This window comes from Centrocercus urophasianus, unplaced genomic scaffold (genome assembly GCF_019232065.1).
Source record: "Centrocercus urophasianus isolate 14NV4802_14NV808 unplaced genomic scaffold, USGS_Curo_1.0 seq_2, whole genome shotgun sequence".
Classification (NCBI taxonomy): domain Eukaryota; kingdom Metazoa; phylum Chordata; class Aves; order Galliformes; family Phasianidae; genus Centrocercus; species Centrocercus urophasianus.
In genome coordinates this window covers 126,794-144,659 of record NW_024884755.1, presented here as the reverse complement: position 1 = coordinate 144,659, position 17,866 = coordinate 126,794, and the positions used below count along the sequence as shown (strand labels likewise).

General features: G+C 45.4%; 2 protein-coding genes across 5 annotated transcripts in view; both read left to right on the top strand.

Moving 5' to 3' along the window:
* NUTF2 (nuclear transport factor 2) overlaps positions 1 to 14,728 on the top strand; it is a 21,538-nt gene extending 6,810 nt beyond the window's left edge. For all 4 annotated transcript variants that reach the window (XM_042821561.1, XM_042821564.1, XM_042821562.1 and 1 more), the window contains exons 2-5: positions 1,806 to 1,930; positions 3,190 to 3,261; positions 6,830 to 6,928; positions 14,208 to 14,728. In XM_042821561.1, the coding sequence (XP_042677495.1) occupies positions 1,832 to 1,930; positions 3,190 to 3,261; positions 6,830 to 6,928; positions 14,208 to 14,321 (384 nt within the window). In that variant the 5' untranslated portion in view covers positions 1,806 to 1,831 and the 3' untranslated portion in view covers positions 14,322 to 14,728. The remainder of the gene's footprint in view (positions 1 to 1,805; positions 1,931 to 3,189; positions 3,262 to 6,829; positions 6,929 to 14,207) is intronic.
* Positions 14,729 to 16,611: 1,883 nt separating this feature from the next.
* The window catches only part of EDC4 (enhancer of mRNA decapping 4), a 31,980-nt gene continuing 30,725 nt past the window's right edge, over positions 16,612 to 17,866 (top strand). Inside the window, exon 1 of the mRNA XM_042821528.1 lies at positions 16,612 to 16,713. Coding sequence (XP_042677462.1) covers positions 16,635 to 16,713 — 79 coding nt within the window. The 5' untranslated portion in view covers positions 16,612 to 16,634. The remainder of the gene's footprint in view (positions 16,714 to 17,866) is intronic.

Sequence of the window (17,866 nt, the reverse complement as noted above, 5' to 3'; positions counted from 1 at the left end):
CCAACGTCTCAAATGCTGGGAGGGCAACACAAGGCCCATCTGCCTCTGATGCTGGTAGCTAAGGAGGTCTCTGCTGGTTTGGGTTGTGTTACTCATCCTTTGGGCATGAATGTGTTTCTTCCAGCTGCGAAATAATGACACAGCTGCACAGCCAGGGCTCAGCAAGTCCAAACCAATCACATGAGTTTGCTTAGCGTGAGCCAGTGTAGAAGGGATGGTGTTAGGGGGCACAGGGTGTTAAGGAGGCTTGTTTTGATTGTGAGAGACAAAAACTGTAGCCTGTGCTACGTTAAGAATCCAACAGGGAAGGACAGGATAGTGACACAAAGGCAGTATGCTCGTGCCCATGGCAGTCTTGCTATTCATTCTAGATCCTGAGGTTTCTTCTGGAAGGTGGATGGGGGTCTGCAAGGTCTATCCTGACAAACATAGTGAAAGAGGAGAATCCCATATTGCGTTTTTGGTTGGTTATTGCTTGTAGGGAAAACTGAAGGCCTTGCACAGTGAGCTTATGCAGATGTGCAGGTTAGTTCCCATGGGTTTGTTTGGTGCATTCCTAAAACTCGGCATGCTTGTGCAAATTCAGGACTGAGGCAGCTCCCCAACAGTGTTGTGTGGGAGACCTCTGCTACGTGTGGGGAGATTCATTGGCAGATCCTGCTTATGCTGCTCGGGCACAGTCTGGAATTGTTGTATAGCTGGAGAGCTGCTGGTAAATGTTCTGAAGTGTGGGACAGAGGCTGTTTGAAAGAAAGGAAGTGACTTTAGGAAGGTTTTCTTTCGATACACAATCCTTCAGTCCAAGCTGAGGTTGTCTGCATCACGGTGAGGGGATCCTGAGATCAGTGCTGACCTCATTGACTGCGTGGTTGCTGATGAATTAAGGATAATTCAGAAATAGGATAGACGAGTTTCATGTACTGTTCCAGGAAGAAAAAAAAAAAAAAGAACATTCAGTGCTTTCAGAGCCAGGTATCCATCCCTGGCAGGGCTGGACTTCTAATTAGCTTTCTAACTGCCATGATTGAAAGAAAGAATCAGTCTGAAATCATGCGCAAGATGGAGAGATGGCCTTTTCTTAGTGGAACCTGTAGGAGCAGCACATCCTGTGTAGGTCAGATGTGGAGAGCTGGAAACACAGACTGTTTTAGTTGAAAGGGGAAATCTTAATTTTACCACCACATCCTGAAATGACTCCAGGTTCAATTATAAACACTGAGTGTACCTCAGCCTTAGTGATGGGATACTAGAGAAAAGCAGGTCCTAAAGCTAGGCTGTGCTGCGCAGCTAGCTAGTGGAAGTGAATGAACTCTGATTGTGTACCACTAATAGGATGCTCTTCACAGAGGGACCTGTGTGGGTTAGAATGCCCTGTTCAGGAGCTGAATAGGTAAAGAAGTGCTATAGCCTTGCAGACAATCATTTGTAACACTTGTGTTGTTAACAATGAATGAGATCGAGTCAGAATAGCAGCAGCTGGCCAACTTTTTCAGATGGTGACATTTTTGAAATCTGTGAATGTGAGGCAGTAACATTTACTCACTTTGGTTCTTATTTTCTGCTTCTGCAAGTTGACCTTCCACTGAAACAGCACTAGAAATCACTGACTGCTGTCATACAGAATAAAACCATTTGGTGCCCAGGACTTATTTCACAGAAGTCTGGGATGCTGAGGTGGTGTTTGTCCTTTTCCTAAAGAAGAATTTTGGCCAGCTGAGGGATTCTGTGTCCACTGATGCTTCAGCCACGTGTTATTCTTGTTTATGCTATTGCTCTTTCTGATAATTCCTTGTTTTGTTTTACAGTCACCAGCTGTAGGTGAGGATTCAGAATGGGAGACAAGCCTATCTGGGAGCAGATTGGGTCCAGCTTCGTACAACATTACTACCAGCTTTTTGATGCAGACAGGACTCAGTTAGGAGCAATATATGTAAGTAGTAAAGATGCCCTGTCACATCACATGTGGGATAGTGGGTTTTAACCTGACTTGGAATATCAGTCAGTGCAGCTGCACTTGCTGCACTTACAGTTTTTGCCTCCAGAAGATTCAGAGTGCTCTGTGTGATTACTGGTGGTGAGGAATGCTGCTGAGTGGCTGGGCTGTTTCAGCAAGGCACTCAGGTCTGACGAGTCTTCCAGCAGCATGTCCTGTTTTTCTGACCCTTGCTGAATGAGTCATATCAAGTTTCACCAAGTTCTGGAGGATTTAAGTTGTAGGAGCACTGTCTGATTTTCCCCCCCCCCCCACCTCAGCAGTCTCTACCAACACTGATAGCATTTGCTCTTTGGATTCTTGTGTTTGCTAGCTGTTGCCCTGTTTTGACAAAGGAGCCGTGAACAGAGAAGCCCATAAAGCAGGGAAAAACAAGTAGCCAATGTTTAATCACAGCTCTAAATATGAAGGCACTTGGCAGTTCCTGTCATGCCATTGCTAAAATGCTTCAAATCTTCAGAAGACTGGTAATAAGTACAGGGTAATTAATTCTGGAAACATGGCCATCCATACAATGAACTCATGTGCTTTTTTTCTGCCCTTGGGGCCTTTTTACCTTTCATCAGCATTCAGTGGAGGTACCTATGCAGGAGCAGGCTGTGTTATGCAGCTCACTGATGTAGTGTTTGGTGGAGTTCCATGAATATGAAGCTTTTTGCCTGTTGCTGTTGCACCTGCTGTAGTGTGCTCTGCATGCTCTCTCTCTCTCATACATGGGAAGAGCTTTTAGGCTGAAGCATCTCAATCGTTTTGTGCCACACAGGGCTGGCAATCTGTTAGAAAGCCTTTAGAGGCACATCCCACTTTGCTGGGTGTGAATAGGAAATGCAGGTTGGTACCTTAGTTGAATAAAGTGTGACGGTACAAGACATTTTTGTCAGGTTTCATTTATTCTCTGTGTGTGCTTGACTTGTGTCCATACTTTTAGACTTTCTCATGAAAGCTAACTTAAATCCAGAGCTAGGAACTTTTTTTGCTGGTAGAATCATGGTAGTGAAACTTAATCTACTTGATTTTTCACCTGACAGTTCTAAACTATTTCTGTTGCTCTTTGTGGCTTCTTCCCATCTCCCTTTGAGGTAGTTTATAAATAGCTGGATTCTAAGAATGCATACCAAGTAAGCAAAACCTCTTAATGAGATTTGTGAAGCATTACTTAAGCAGGCTGATGATCTTTGTTTTTCCTTTTCCCTCAGATTGATGCATCATGCCTTACGTGGGAAGGACAGCAGTTCCAGGGCAAAGCAGCTATCGTTGAAAAACTCTCTGTAAGTCTTTAATCCTTCCTGAATGTTTTGGGGAAACAATGCTGCAGACTGCTAATGAGCTGCCTCTTAAAAGTGTGATTTAGGTTCTAGAGTGAAGAACCTGGGTTTCCCTCAGTGCAGCATACCTTGGCTTTTCTGGTATGGGTAGTTACAGTTATGTTTCAGTGCTGTGAAGTCAGTGTTTCTTCTTGCATCAAGTCAGAGGAAAGTATTTTGTAACTTACCAGACTGAAACTCTCCATCCATGTTTCTAGTTAAACTTGGAGAAGTTTCATCTTTTTGAGATATGCCTTTTCTATAAAAATGAGTGTGCTTATAAGCTGTTGTGGGATCAGAAACTTTTTCTCTTGCAAGATATGTGGAACATGTGCTTTATAGCTCTGATGTTCTGCTCAGGGCATGGTATGCCAAACAATGTGACAGTTTCAGGCTTTCTATCTTGCACTTTGAGAAGAAAATCTTTGTTCTTTCTCCACGTGTGTTGTTACACAGCTCTTCCTCCTGTATTTTGGGATCAGTGCTTTCATCCAAGGTGTCTTTAACTGAGATGTAAAGGCTGAGATTTACTCTTAGCTTTGAGTTTTAGGTGCCTGTGTTGCTATTGAGAAGGCCATGCACCTCAGAAATAGTACAGCTTGCAACTCACTTCTAGATGAGGAGTGAGGAGATAATCATGCTCTAGAGTTGCTTGTTTACTCAGTGTTCCTTAGGCAGCCAATTAGACACCCAACCAGCTAAAATTTGCCTGGCCCTAGCATCTCAGGCTGCTGCATTGGATCTGGTCCAGTGCAGATCAGCCTCTTTCCCATCTGAGTGTTGTATCTTCTTTTCATCTTACCTTTTTGTGGTGGGAGTTGGACTTTGTGCATTCATGTGCTGGCTGCACAGTCTTGGTTGGTGAATGGAGGCATATTTCTTTTCCCCAAGGAAGTATTTGGATTGCATCCATCTGCTTAAAGGAAGGAAGAAATGCAGTAAGATAATTCTATGCCCTCCCCTACCATGGCTTGTTTTGGGACTGCAGCATCTTACCCTGACTCTTGCTCTGTAGCTGTCAGCACTGAGCAATGTGGATTTTGTTTGCTCTTTTAGCCTAATTTGTACACCTGCTCTCTTTGTGCTTTTGGAGTGTCTGAGCATTGTTGGGCACGTTGCTGAAGGTTTGGCACTGGAGTTCTTTTGCAATTCTGTGATCCTGTGTTCTTTGGGCCCTAAGCACAAAGAGGCAGGTTTTTCTCTTAACAGCAAGATCTCTGCTGTATTATAGCAAAGCTACAGCACCTTTCAGCCTGCTCTGTCAGATGATGCTGATACAATTGGGCAAGGTCACAAAGACACTGCTTTGCAAGCACTTGCACCCTTGTTAAAGAGTGGGAGCTGACACACATGCCTTCTGTCTTAACTGGTGCTGGGTGAAAGAATCATCTCAGAGTGCCTGTTTGCTTTGAGCATTTGGGTAATCCTGTAGTTCCAGGAGCTTCGTGGAGCAGGGAAGAAGCTGGAGCAGGTAGCTCTAATGATGGAGCATTTGCAGACCAGCTTTAGTGTTTGGTGAGATCTCTTCATGTCTCTTGATGAATCCTGCTACAGCTTGGTTTTCCTGCATTAACCAAGCCTATCCAAAATCTCTGCCAGTAAGGCCTTGGATTTAGCTTATTGCATGTAGTAGGCTTCTCAGGCTGGGCATCTCATAAAGTAGGAGTAGTGCTTGCAATTGTGGTAGGAAATAAAAGTCCATCAGAGGAAATCAAGGGTGGATGCTGTGTAGCAGGTAGCTTCTCCTACTTCCTGCTTAGTCTGCAACCAGAGCTGAGTTTAAAGTACCCAAAAAAAACCTTTGCTCTTGCAGAATTTCTCATGACTTAGAAGGAGAATTCTGCAGTTCTAATAACGAAAGGTCCAGAGTCTTTCTCAGAGGACTCTAAAAGCTTTGCTTGTGGCTTTTCATTCATCAGCCGCTTTAACTGCACTCTGCGTGTGAAGAAATGCTTCTCTCTGGTACAGGTGGGTATCTGTATGCAACCATCTCTTGAGGTAGTTTCCCTTAATCTTAAATATTGGTGATTTTGACCTTACTCAGTCCAGTCACTGTATTCAAGGAGGAATAGCTTGTTTGGCTGCCCAACCATTAGCGCCCTTTTTCTCTGACAAGGGTCAGTCAGCCGTCTTTGAACAGGCACCACTGTGCCCAACAGGACTGTTGCAGCACCTGCTTAACACGTAGCTGTTGTGCTGAGGCCAGACTGAGTTTTGTAATACTCTCATTTGTTGAAGGATGGGTGTGTGATGTCCCAGCCTATGCTTGTGCAGGCTGGGCATGCACATTACACATTCAAGTTCAGGATGGTGACCTTGGAAAACGTTCTGCAAAGCAGCAGACTCATTTTTCCAGTTCATGGTAGTTTGACATTATTAACCCAGCCAAGAGGAAATACTGGAGGCTTTATTCAGGGCTTTTCTTGAATAGTGTCTCTCTGCAATTGGAGGGCTGCTCTGTACACTTGTTTTGTTCCCCTTAAAGTAAGTTCCCTCCTGGTCCTTCCTCAGTTGTGTTCTCTCTTAGCCAAGGATTTAGTTTCCTGGTATGCTTCCTGAAACCTTATATTTGTAGGGCCAAGTTGGTAATTCATGTTATTGCTAGTAGCACTCCAGTCTTCTCTTCTTATTTCTGCCTCCTAGGAAGTCTTTCATGCTCTTTGTGCTTGAGGGTAATGCAGAACTTATCAAAGGGCACATTTGGGTCTGTTTTAAGCCTCTTAAAAATCAGAAGGATTGAGTGAAGTTGGTACATCCTACTTGTTTGAGTGACTGCATGCTGCTTTCCTGTGTTGAGTTTAGGTATCAGCCATGTTCTTGCCTAGAGCTCCATCAGAACTCTTAGAAACCCAAACTGTTTGCAAGTTTGCTACTTGGAGTCATGGGTGGTTAGCATGTGCATGTGGTCAAACTGAAAAAAAGGGATCACTCCTCACTGGCTGGTGTTTCTCAGTGTATGTACCTTGCCACTTCTAACTCCACCTTTTTTTCTTCTCAGTGTATGTGCTTTTGCTGTCCTGTCTGGCTCATGGCAAAGATGTTGCCATTTGCTGTTCTGATTCTCTTCAGTTGCTAACATCAAGGGGGAAAAAAAAAATCAAACAGAAAAGGTAGAGATGAGAAATTTAGGTCTTGAATGCAAGTTCTTGGTCAATCTTTTCCTATTAATAACCACTTTGAGGAAAAGCATGTTTGGATTTATATGGTAAGCCCTGTGTGTTAGGTCATATGCTCTTTTGTTATTCTGCAGAGCAGAGCTTTCTGCTTTCCTCATGTGAACTTTCAGATGAAGTAAAGCTCTTGAGGCCGTGCAATTAGACAAGAAAAAGATACTAATTAATGACTGTAGTGGCATACCTACTTTTAAAGCACCGTGACATGAAGTAACTGTTACGATCCACCCAGCTGAGTAGTGTTGAGTTGCAAAAGCTCTCTGTACAGTACTGCTAAAATCTAATACTTCATAATGTTGGATTTGTGTTTTGTGAGTTCAGTAATGCAATGACTGTTTGTTTTTCCCTTTTCATTACAGAGCCTTCCTTTCCAAAAAATACAACACAGCATCACAGCACAAGACCACCAACCTACACCTGACAGCTGTATACTCAGTATGGTAGTGGGACAGCTTAAGGTAAACTCTTTCCATTTAGCAGTAACAAATGCTTATATCTTGTGTTTTTTGCGGGATACTAAATCATCCAAGTTCTGAAAACAAAATACTCTCTCCAATGGGGAAGGAATTCTGGTAAGGTTGCACTGGGATGTCATTCTGCTGTTCAAGTTTATCAAGAAAGTACTTCAGATAGCTTGCAGTAGGCAAAATCACCTGTAATTTGGCAGTCGTTGGCTCACATCCAGCAAGATGCTGAGGTTCTACTACATTATGCACAAAGGTATCACAGGGGCTCAAGAAGCATCAATTATTCTGCTTATTCTGCTGTAAGATTTTAGTTGCACTCAGAAGCATCGCTATGCTGTTCCTGGACAACAAAAGCATCTCTAGTAGAATATTCTATAACACTTTTAGCTGTGGTAGTATACATCTTTTATTATTTGACAACTCTTCAGTAAGACCACACGTTTTTGCTCTCTTAAAGTACAAATCTGTAATCCTGGTGTTAACCTTGGTAGGCAGAAGCAGTGGGAATGTTCCCTCAGAGTTCACACACTTCTTGCTGAAAGAATTTCTTGTGAAGAAAAGCCAGAATAGTTTTCAGCTGTAGTTTGGTTACCCTGCTGTTTGAGTTGTAGTACTGAGCTGCATGAGCTTGCTCAATCTCATCGTCTTTTGAAGAAATGTCTGCAGCCCTGGTGTGTTATGATGCAAGTTAATGATACTACTTAATGAAAGACGTTGTCTTACAATCTGCAAAAATACCTTGTATTTAAGAACTTGCACTCAGTGGACAATGTTTTGTTTTAAAAGCGTAAAATCACCATAGTTACAATTATCAGAACAAGATTTGTTGGAGTTTGGTCCAGCCAAGCTGTCAAATCAGGACTCCAAAGCCATGCAACCTTTAGAGTTGCTTTGGGCCCTGTTTCTCTTAAAATAGCTATTTAGGCTTCCTTGTCCTATTAACTTTAAATGGTACTTCTGTTAACCTTCAGACTTCAACAGAGTGTACTGTTAAACAAACCTAGGACTGAAAGCTTAAATCTGTTTGCCTAGCAAACATTTTTTTGGGCATCCACTTCTAAGCCTAACACAGATGGCTTTGGCTCTTCTTAAAGGTGCTCTTGCTTCCTAGCTGCGAGTTGGATTCCAGCTTTCTTGTTGCTCCCCCCTGCTTGCCCATACTTGATTGAAGAAAGAACCGTGCGTGCTCCCAGGAAGCCCTGCATTGCAGGGCAGCTGTGAGGTCAGACATGCTGAGCTCACCTGATGCCTGGGTGTGCACAAAACTCAGTGATGTAACCAAGGCTCCTTTTAGGTCGGTGTCTTGGGCCACTCACAGCTGCCTCTGGCTGTGCAGTCGTGTTTTCAAGCTTACTGTGTAATCACCAAGTGGATCAGAGCTGATATGAAAATGCGTGGTTTAATGCTCAGAGATGCTGTTCCTCACTGAGGGAAGTGTTCAGCAAGACCACTGTGATCCTCAACTACAGATGGGCAAATACTCAGCAAGTCTCTAACGTGATGCATATAGTAACCACTCTTGTCAGTACATGAAGCTGTTTGTCATACTTAGCAAATGCTTTTTCTTGTGCATGCATGCTAGCAATCGCTTTAGTACACCTTAGTGCTGTTGTAGATAAGGTGACTGGGCAGCAGGGCTCGGTAAGTAACTTAGAGCTGGTGAGTAACTCAACCTGTCTGTAGTTTGTATTGAACAGGAAATGCTATAGACAAAAACACAGAGCTGCACACTTACCTTTACTGAAAAGTTACCTTAATGGTGTGGCTGTTCTGCACAAGAGAAAAGACATTAAGGACGGTTAGTACCTGGATTTGAAGGGAAAAAAAAACATCTCTTCAGTTTTCCTGTTCACACAACTCAACCAAATCCTTGAAAGCTCAATGCATATACTTTTGAATTCTCTATTTGCAAAACCTGTGTTGTTTTATGTAGTGAAGGATCTTGCAGGAAAGTAACTGGGCTGAAGGACCTGCAGCATGCTTTTTCTGAGCGGTCCTTCTGGGTGTGATGCTTCGGTGGGTTTTCAGAGGCCACGGCTGATTGAATGGCTAATCTGAGAAGTTCAGTGAAGACTCACTGCAAGGGAGCTGGGCACGTCAGCTTAAGCCATTGTATTTCCATCTTGTTTGGTTTTAGGGGGAAAAACTTCAAAATGAATGAAAAGTAAAACCTTGTTCTTCCTTCACACATCGTGGAGTGAGCTGCTACCAAACTGTTATAAAGCCTTGGCTCTCCTAGCAAGAATGGTTCTGAAGAATTAATCAGGCCAGAGTCCGCTTGTCAAACTCTACTTCCTTTACCACAGCATTATGCCTTGAGAAAACGTGCATGATTATGCTTTAAATCTCTTGGCCTTTCACTTTGGAGTGGGGTTTAACTGTGGTCAGTTGTAACCACAGCTGCACTGTGTCAAAGTCAGGCTTGAGTCTGCCTCTGTGCTGATATCAATATGACCTGTAAACATAGAATATCTTCTGGAGCAGTGTGAACTGAAGGGGATTGGACACAACAGCTTCTAGGAGAAGACATTAGAGTGTGACAGAGTGCATCTGAGTGAGGTGAATGATGCCTGTAGTGAGGGTCAGACTGGCAGAAAAAACACAGAGCTTTTATCAGAAAGCATATTATCAAGTGAGCATGCAAGATTCTCTCTAGTTGATGCTGAGATGGGCAGTAATGTTTTCAAACCTGTGGATGGGTAATAAATGTGCCTCCACCTATTTCAGTTCTGCTCTCATAGCTTTTTATTGCTGTTCATTACGCGTGCTTGCTTGCTTTAACTATTAAGATTGAGCATCAGTTTAAGCCTTCAGGAGTAAGTTTCTTTTGTTGTGATGCTAGTTCTGTGTTCCTCCAGCATGTTACCCAGTATTTCCAGTGTGTTTCACCTAGTAATATATTTCTCCTGTCGTGCTTAGGCAGATGATGACCAGGTTCTAGGCTTCCAACAAACGTTTTTGTTGAAAAATATTCAAGGTGCCTGGGTGTGCACCAATGAAGTCTTCAGGCTAGCCCTCCACAACGTGTAACCTCTGCCTTACCTCTGCTCCCTGCAGTCCTCACTGTCCTGGTTGAGTAAGGAGTGCCTTCTTCTGGCTCTCTGTCAGCTGAGCTCGTGGTGGCTGAGAAGCATGGCTGTGGCTTGCACATTCTCAGAGCAGTGTGGAAGATCTGCAGCTCTGAGTGTGAATTTTGAAGTGTTATGGAATTAATGTGAACAACTAACTATTATGCAGTGACCCTTTTTCTCGAAAGGGAAGGGAAATTAGTAACCCAAATCACTGGATGGTTTTGCAGTGCATGTTGGCTACTTCAAAGCATTGCTTAAAGCCTGTTAAATGAGGCCTAACATCGGAAAAAACTCTGTTCTCTAGTTCCTAGCCTCTCCTTTGAAACAAAGGTAGCTGCAAGTATGCACTTCAGTTAATACTTTCTGTGGGGTGCTGATGAAAGAAGACTAAAATTCTTTCTTTCCAGATGAGGAGAATTTTTTTTTTTTTTTTTTTTTTTTTTTTTGGACTAGTGAAAATATTCTTTGGCAGCTGCACTTGAATGACAAGGTAGTGTAGCATCTAACACCGTGATGTGACTCAGGATTTCCTACAGTTTGCAAGCTTCAAGATCAGCAGGGATGTAGGAACTACTGGAAGAGGTCGAAAAGCTGCCAAGATCAACAGAGAGTTTGAGCCTGGAGAGGAGGTGACTGAGGGCTGTGTACCTGCCATGTAGATGTAAGGCAGTGTGATACTTCTGCTAATGACTGGAAGTTCAGTATCTCCACTGACCTGAAGCAAACTCTTGGTGGTGCCAGGCAATGTAACAAAGGACAGAGATTGCAAACCACAGCTTGGGAGGTTCAGACTTGACACAAGGGGCAACATACCAGAAGGATTAGAACCCTGAGAAATGTTGCCTGGACACATTGTGAAATGCTCATGCATGGAGGGTGCTGCTGGACGAAGCTGGGTCTGGTGCAGCGCTGCTGGTAGCCCTGCTGCAAGTCTGAGGCTGCACTGGAAATCAGAGGATCCTTCCAGTCTGATTCTCTGACATACTCAAGGATGTCATGAAAGTGTTGAAGCTATAGGGAATAAAATAATAGGAAAAACAAAACCCACGTATTTAAAGTGTGTGCTCACATCTGAAATGCAAATTTTGAGTTGGACACAGCTGAGTTTGGAGGGGAAAGTAAGGATAAAATGTTTCAGTGAGGTTACTTGAGCTGTGATTCAGATCTCACATAAATTGGGCTTGGATTAGTGTGTGCCTTGTGGAGCATCTCAAGTATCTTGGCTGTGGGTCTTGGCTATTAAGAGCACGTATTCAGAATTTTAAGAACAGTCTGACTATAAATCATTTCATTTAATCTAGATGTAGTTGAAGGTTCTCCTTGTTCTTAGAGAATATTGCTCCCCTAGTCTATGAAGACATGACATTAAATGAATAAAGAAAACAACAGTATGTGACCTTATTGTGGGAATTAGCAACATGCAGAAGAGCAGCTGTTTAAGGAAGAACTCTTTATCTTTTTTCACATGCCCAGTCCTGAATTACATAGAATATGTAGAAGAATATGAAGAAGAACTTCCCCTCAAGCCAAAGTGCTGCCAGCTGGGGTGTAGCTGTGCTTACCACATGTGGAGAAAACCTGCTGTACACCAGGCTGTTAGTGATCTGTTTTTGTAGAGGTACACTCATGTCAGTAATGAGTAAGCTCAAATTTGGTGAGCACTATGTCAGCATCTTCTGGTAGGAGCCTTGGTGACTTCAGAGGAGACCAGAGGGCAACTGCGAGTATGCAAAATGCTTACTAATAGCTGTAATTAATACTTGGTCAAGCTGGTAAGGTTCTGCCTGGTGGTTTAAATGAAGCCATTAGAGGGGAGCTGAAATGAACCTGAACTCGATTCTGGCTTGGTCAAAAAAGGCTACATTAATAAGGAGTTAACAAATACAAGGTTGCATTTCAAACTTTGAAGTGCTCCACGTTCTTAAAGATTCCAGCGTGTGCAGTGTAAAATGAGTAGCAAGGAGTAGCAAGACCTTACTGGGATTTAAGCATCATGTCTGGTACCTGGGAAAAGGCAGAGATGACAATTACACTCCCAGACTTCAGCACACGGGGTGCCTCCTCTGGATGGACATGCAAGCATCTTTCTAGGTAGACATAATGATGGTAATTCCCCTGAAATAATTGCTGTGACTGCTGTCATACGTGCTAATGAACAAGGTGGACAGCCAGTCTAATTCAGCACAATTGCTGTGTTTGCTTTGTGTTAATTACTGTGGAGCCTCTGCCCAGTGTGAAAGAAGGCTTATATCAGCACGACAGAAAGCTGCTCAGTTCATCCTGCTGTTGAACTGTGGCTTTATTAGCACTTGTCTTGATGATTTTTCTTTCATTATTTCAGCTTGGACTCACTGATACTTCTGCTGCCTGCAGGGCACCAGATTCCTCACTCACTTTGTGATTTTTTTGGTAGTAGTTTATCTTCCCCATCTCCCACTTGATCACTTTTTTTTTTTTTTTTTTTTTTTTTTTTTTTTGCAAGCTAGGGTCATTCTCAGTTTACTTTCTTCAGTAGCAAGCTTGGTAGCTTACCCTTCTCTGGCCTTCCCTTATTCTACCTTTTCTCTTTTTTTTAATGTAAGAAATGCATGCAGGATTTGGTATGTGGGTGCTCTGTGTGCTTGTGTTTGCATAATTATGGGCTTTGGGTCTCTATTCCTTTCCTAATAACTGCTGACACTTTTGTCGTGATAGCTGGTGAGCTCTGAGCTGCTGTTTCCAAGCAGTTACTGAATTGTAGCATATTCTGAGCTGGAAGAGACACTGAAGGATTAAATGTGACTCCTGGCTCAACACAGGATCACCTGAAAACCAATTTTGGTGTCACTTTCCCGAGGCATAGCAGCTAATCTAGCACCCTTTTTGGTTTTGTTCCCTGGATGTACTTGAGAATACATCCTACATGGATATATTTCCTGACACTGCATATCACATACCATTTTTTTGCTAGTTGTTGCTATGAAATGCCTGCAGTTGGTTTTAGATTTGAATTTTCTTACTGTGCTTCAGTCCCACACTCCTATCCTATCCACACTGATGCTATGAGTGCTGTGGCAGGCTTCCTGCTGTGTGATGTGGTTGCTGTTCTTAGCAAGCTGCTCCTCAGAGTTGTCTTTATTCCTCAGTCAGTTTTTCATCTACATACATTTTACATTTTTAAAAAGATGTTTATAGATACCAGTTCTCTTTCTTTAATCTTTTCATTTGCTTTTCTTGCTAGACAGCTAGACCACTGAGAGTCAACATTCAGCATTTTGACAGTTTGTTTCATGTGCTCCTCTGGCTGCTGCTTTTCCAATACTTTCTTTTCATGCTTTTTCCCCCTTCTCATTCTGAAAGCTTAAAATCCTCCAAAAAGGTTGACTTGAATACAGCATGGTCAGTGTAAGGGAATTGTTTTGTTACTAGATCCTATGGATTGTTCAGACTAAATCCTGTAGTGATTTCCACTTCATACTGAGGCTGTATAGTGTCTCTGAGACTGGTAAGCATTCGATTGGAGAACTAGCCTCCCTATAGTCCTATTCAATTCAGTACTGTTGATACTCCTACTTCTGTAGTCCCTTATTCCTGTAAACACAGAGCTGAATTGGCAAAGGCAGAAGGCAAGGCACCACTGGAAAGATTCTGTGTGCTTTTCAACACCTCCTTGCAGCTACAGCTACCATTTCAGAGTTGGTCCTGGAAATGGCAGCAGGAAGCATTGTATTGCTGGGCAGCTGTACCTGCTCTGGGAAACGTTTCAAAAGCTGAGATTGTTACACAGAGAATTCAGGCAGCACTGTTGCTGTTGGCTTCTAGAGAAAATCTCTTCTGAGGTCCAAACTACGGCAGTTACAACCTAATTTGAAAATGTGTCTTCTTACACTTGATTCCTTGGGCAAGGCCCAAAGAAAGTCTGTGGTTCCACATGGTGAGGCAGGCATGCTTCCACTGGTGTTGTGAAGTTTCTGGAATGAGATGTCTGTAATTATTCCAGAAAACTCTAAAGCATCACAGGATTCCTGTCGTTGGGCCCTAGGTTTGTATTTGCAAGCAACTTGGAAAGGGACCCCTGGTTGTGTGAGTGTCTCGAGGTATTAGTTACCTTACAGCATGCAGTGTCACTGTTAGCATTAGCTTTTTATGTTTTCTTACTGTGTGTTGGAATGCATTTCTCAAGACAGAGCTTTTTGAACACTTTCCCTTTCTTTCCGCAGGCTGATGAAGATCCTATCATGGGATTCCACCAGATATTTCTATTAAAGAACATCAACGATGCCTGGGTTTGCACCAATGACATGTTCAGGCTAGCATTGCACAACTTTGGCTGAGCTGGCGACCCCGAGGCACCTGTTCTTTTTTTTTTTTCTCCTCTCCTCTTACTGATACTATTCACACTCACAGAACATTCCAAATATCATACACAAACCTGCAGCACTGCAGAGCGTGAGCAAGCAAGAGCTGTGACCTGCCCTTCTGCTGAGTTTACATTGTCACTAGATGAGTTCCTTGTGCATGATGTTTGGAAGTTAGTTAGCTGCATTTGACAAGAGAAATTTGTGTTGTACCAGCATGCCTCGGAAAGAATTTAAAATGCAAAAGGTTGTTGTTTATGTACTGACAAGATGCTCTATAACCCAAAGAATTGAAAGAACAGCAGCCTGTACAGCCCAGATACCGATTTGTTCAGACGTTTCAATGCTACATTACACAATAAAAACATAAGATTTTTTCTTAACAGTTTAAATAGCTTTAATGAGTTGGATATGAGTTTGGTTTGGGTGCTTGTCTGCCTGGTGGGGAAATGTTTGTGAACCTGGAACTTGAACTGAAAGAGTGCTTGATGGTTTTCCCAGCAAAGCCTAGTAAAACAGCATCTTCCTTCTCGGCAGCTCTTAGAAGCTTCCAGCTCAACTTTTAACACTGCTTGTTAGATCTCAGCCAGTTTATTTTCCACTGCAAAACCTTGAAATAATTTGCAAGGCTGACAGCTGTGTAGCATGAAGTTAATCTTTGTGCTGCCTCTTGTGTTAACTCTCAAAGCTAAAGAAGCTGGCTGTGTTTTCTTCACATGGGATGATACCCACCTCCAGCTCCGAGGTTCCTGGAAAGAAGGGATGCCATTCAGAGGGATCTCAGCAGCCTTGAAAAGTGGGCCTGGGTGAGCCTAATGAGGTTCAACACAGCAAAGTGCAAGGTTTTGCACTTGGGCTGGAGGAATCCCAGGCATCCATGCAGACTGGAAGGAGCTCCTTGAGAGCAGCCCTGCGGAGAAGGACCTGGGGATCCTGATGAATGAAAAGCTTAACATGAGCCAGCAGAAAGCAAATGGAATCCTGGGCTCCATCAGCAGAGGGGTGGCCAGCAGGGACAGGGAGGTGATTGTCCCTCTCTACTCTGCCCTTGTGAGGCCCCATCTGCAGCACTGTGTGCAGGTCTGGAGCCCCCAGTGCAAGAAAGACAGAGAGCTGTTGGAGAGAATCCAGAGGAGGGCAAAAAGATGATCAGAGGGCTGGAGCACCTCCTGTACAAAGACAGGCTGAGGGAGCTGGGCTTGTTCAGCCTGGAGAAGAGACGGGTGGTGGGAAAATTAGGGGGTGATCTAATTGCAGCCTTTCAGTATCTAAAGGGAGCCTATGAACAGGAGGGGAATCAACTCTTTGGAAGGGTAGATAACAGAAGGACAAGGGGAAAGGGTTTTAAGTTGAAGGAGGGAAGATTGAGGTTGGATGTCAGGGGGAAGTTGTGTACTATGAGAGTGGTGAGGTGCTGGAACAGCTGCCCAGAGAGGCTGTGATGCCCCGTCCATCCCTGGAGGTGTTCAAGGCCAGGTTGGATGGGGCCCTGGGCAGCCTGGCCTGGTATGAAATGGGGAGGTTGGTGGCCCTGCGTGTGGCAGGGGGTTGGAGCTTCGTGATCCTTGAGGTCCCTTCCAGCCCTGGCCATTCTGTGACTCAGGTCCACCCCCTAGTGCCCTTCAGTTTGTACCCGGTTCTGAAGACCTGGCTGGATGCGCTGCGTTTCAGTTCTAACGTTCCATACACAACCAGAGCTGGCTGATAGTATTACAGCGTGGTTGGCTGTCGTGTCTCTGTCCCCCTGGAGATGGCGGCATTTCCCTCCTGGAGGAATTGAATAAATTGATCCTTCCAGCATCCGAGACGGCACACGTGAGCAGAATCACAGCTCCTTTACCTGCAGACCTCGCTGAGCCATCCGACCAACATTTCCGAGGGCTTCATTAAGGCTGGAAAACACCTCTCAGATCTCCACCCCCGCCGTGCCCACGTCCTTCAGTGCCGCATCCCCACGGCTCTGGGACACCTCCATGGATGGGGGCTCCCCACCTCCATGGCCTCACCGCTCTGCGGGAGAAGCAATCGCTCCTAACGCCCAACCTGAGCTCGGCGTGAGGCTGGAGCGGAGGATATCGCACAGACCCGGCCTCGGAGCGGTTCTGCCCTCACAGAAGCTGCCCGGCCGGGGCGGTGCCGATGTTTTTCGCCCCGCCCTCCTCGCGCCCGGAACCCGTTGAACCGGCGGATGTTTCCCTTCAGAGCGTCTCCAACAGCGGACCGGAGGCGGAAGCGTGGGCGGCGGGTCGGGACGGTGCGGCGGGGCGGGCGGGAAGCGGGCCGGGCCCTATGGCCTCCTCCAACAGCATCGACATCGAGGACGCCACGCAGCACCTGCGGGATATCCTCAAGCTGGACCGGCCGGGAGGTGAGAGGCGGCACGGGGCCCGGCTGTGGGCTCGGCCCGGGCGGGGTGAGCGCGGCCCGAGGCCCCGCGGGTGGGGCTCCGCTCGGCCCGTGTTCTCGTAGCCCGGGGCTGGGTTGGGGGTACGGAGCTGAAGTAGGCGGTGCCGGGGCTGCGCCTCAGTGCTGTGCTGAGAGCTTGGCCCAAAGCTGCGAGAAAGACGGGGAGGCTCTGGAGCTTGTCCAGAAAAGGGAGCGGAGCTGTGAAGGGTCTGAGTGCAGCCCCGTGGGAGCGGCTGAGGGAACGGCGGGGTGCAGTGTGGAGAAGAGGAGCTCGTGGAGCTGCAGCCCTGACAGGAGGATGCGGGGAGGGGTTCAGCCTCTGCTACTGGGTAACAGCGAGAGGGGGAGTGATGGCCTCATGTTCGGGTCGGATGTTGGGATTAACTCATTTTGTGACACAGCTGCCTAGGGAGGTGGGGGAGTCCCCGTCCCTGGAGGCGTCCCAGAGTTGTGGGGATGTGGCACTGAGGGACGCGGGCAGTGGGCACAGTGGGGCTGGGGATCTGAGAGCTCTTTTTCAACCTTGATGATCCTGTGACTGAGCTCCAGAGCGGCCACCACTCGTGCTGCCTTTGCGCAGCCACAAGGCCCAGAGGTTGGTGTGGGGTGAGGTGGGACTGTGATAGAGCAAATCTACATAAAGGCAGCTTCGTAGAACAGCTGGCTTGGAAGGGACCTGAAAGCTTCCCTTAGCCCAGGTGTCCAAAACCCCATCCACAGCCCTGAGCACCACCAGCAATGGAGCACCCACAGCAGCAGCAGTACCAAGGTCTCACCTCTCTCTGAATAAATAACTTGTTCCTAACATCTAACATACATCTTTCCTCTTTTAGTTTGAAACCAGTCATTCTCCCTTGTCCTGCAACTATCAGGCTACGTAAGAAGTCACTTCTGTCTTTTTTTATGAATTCCTTTTACGTGCAGGAAGGATGCATGGAAGCCTCCCCAAAGCCTTCTCCAGTATGAACAAGCAGAGCTTCCTTTCCCCGTATTCATAGGAGAGGTGCTGCAGCCCTATGAGAGTCTTCATGGTCTCTGCTCCTGCTCCAGCAGCTCCACATCCTTCTTGAGCTGTGCTGGGGGCTCCAGGCTTGGACACAGTAATCCACATGGGA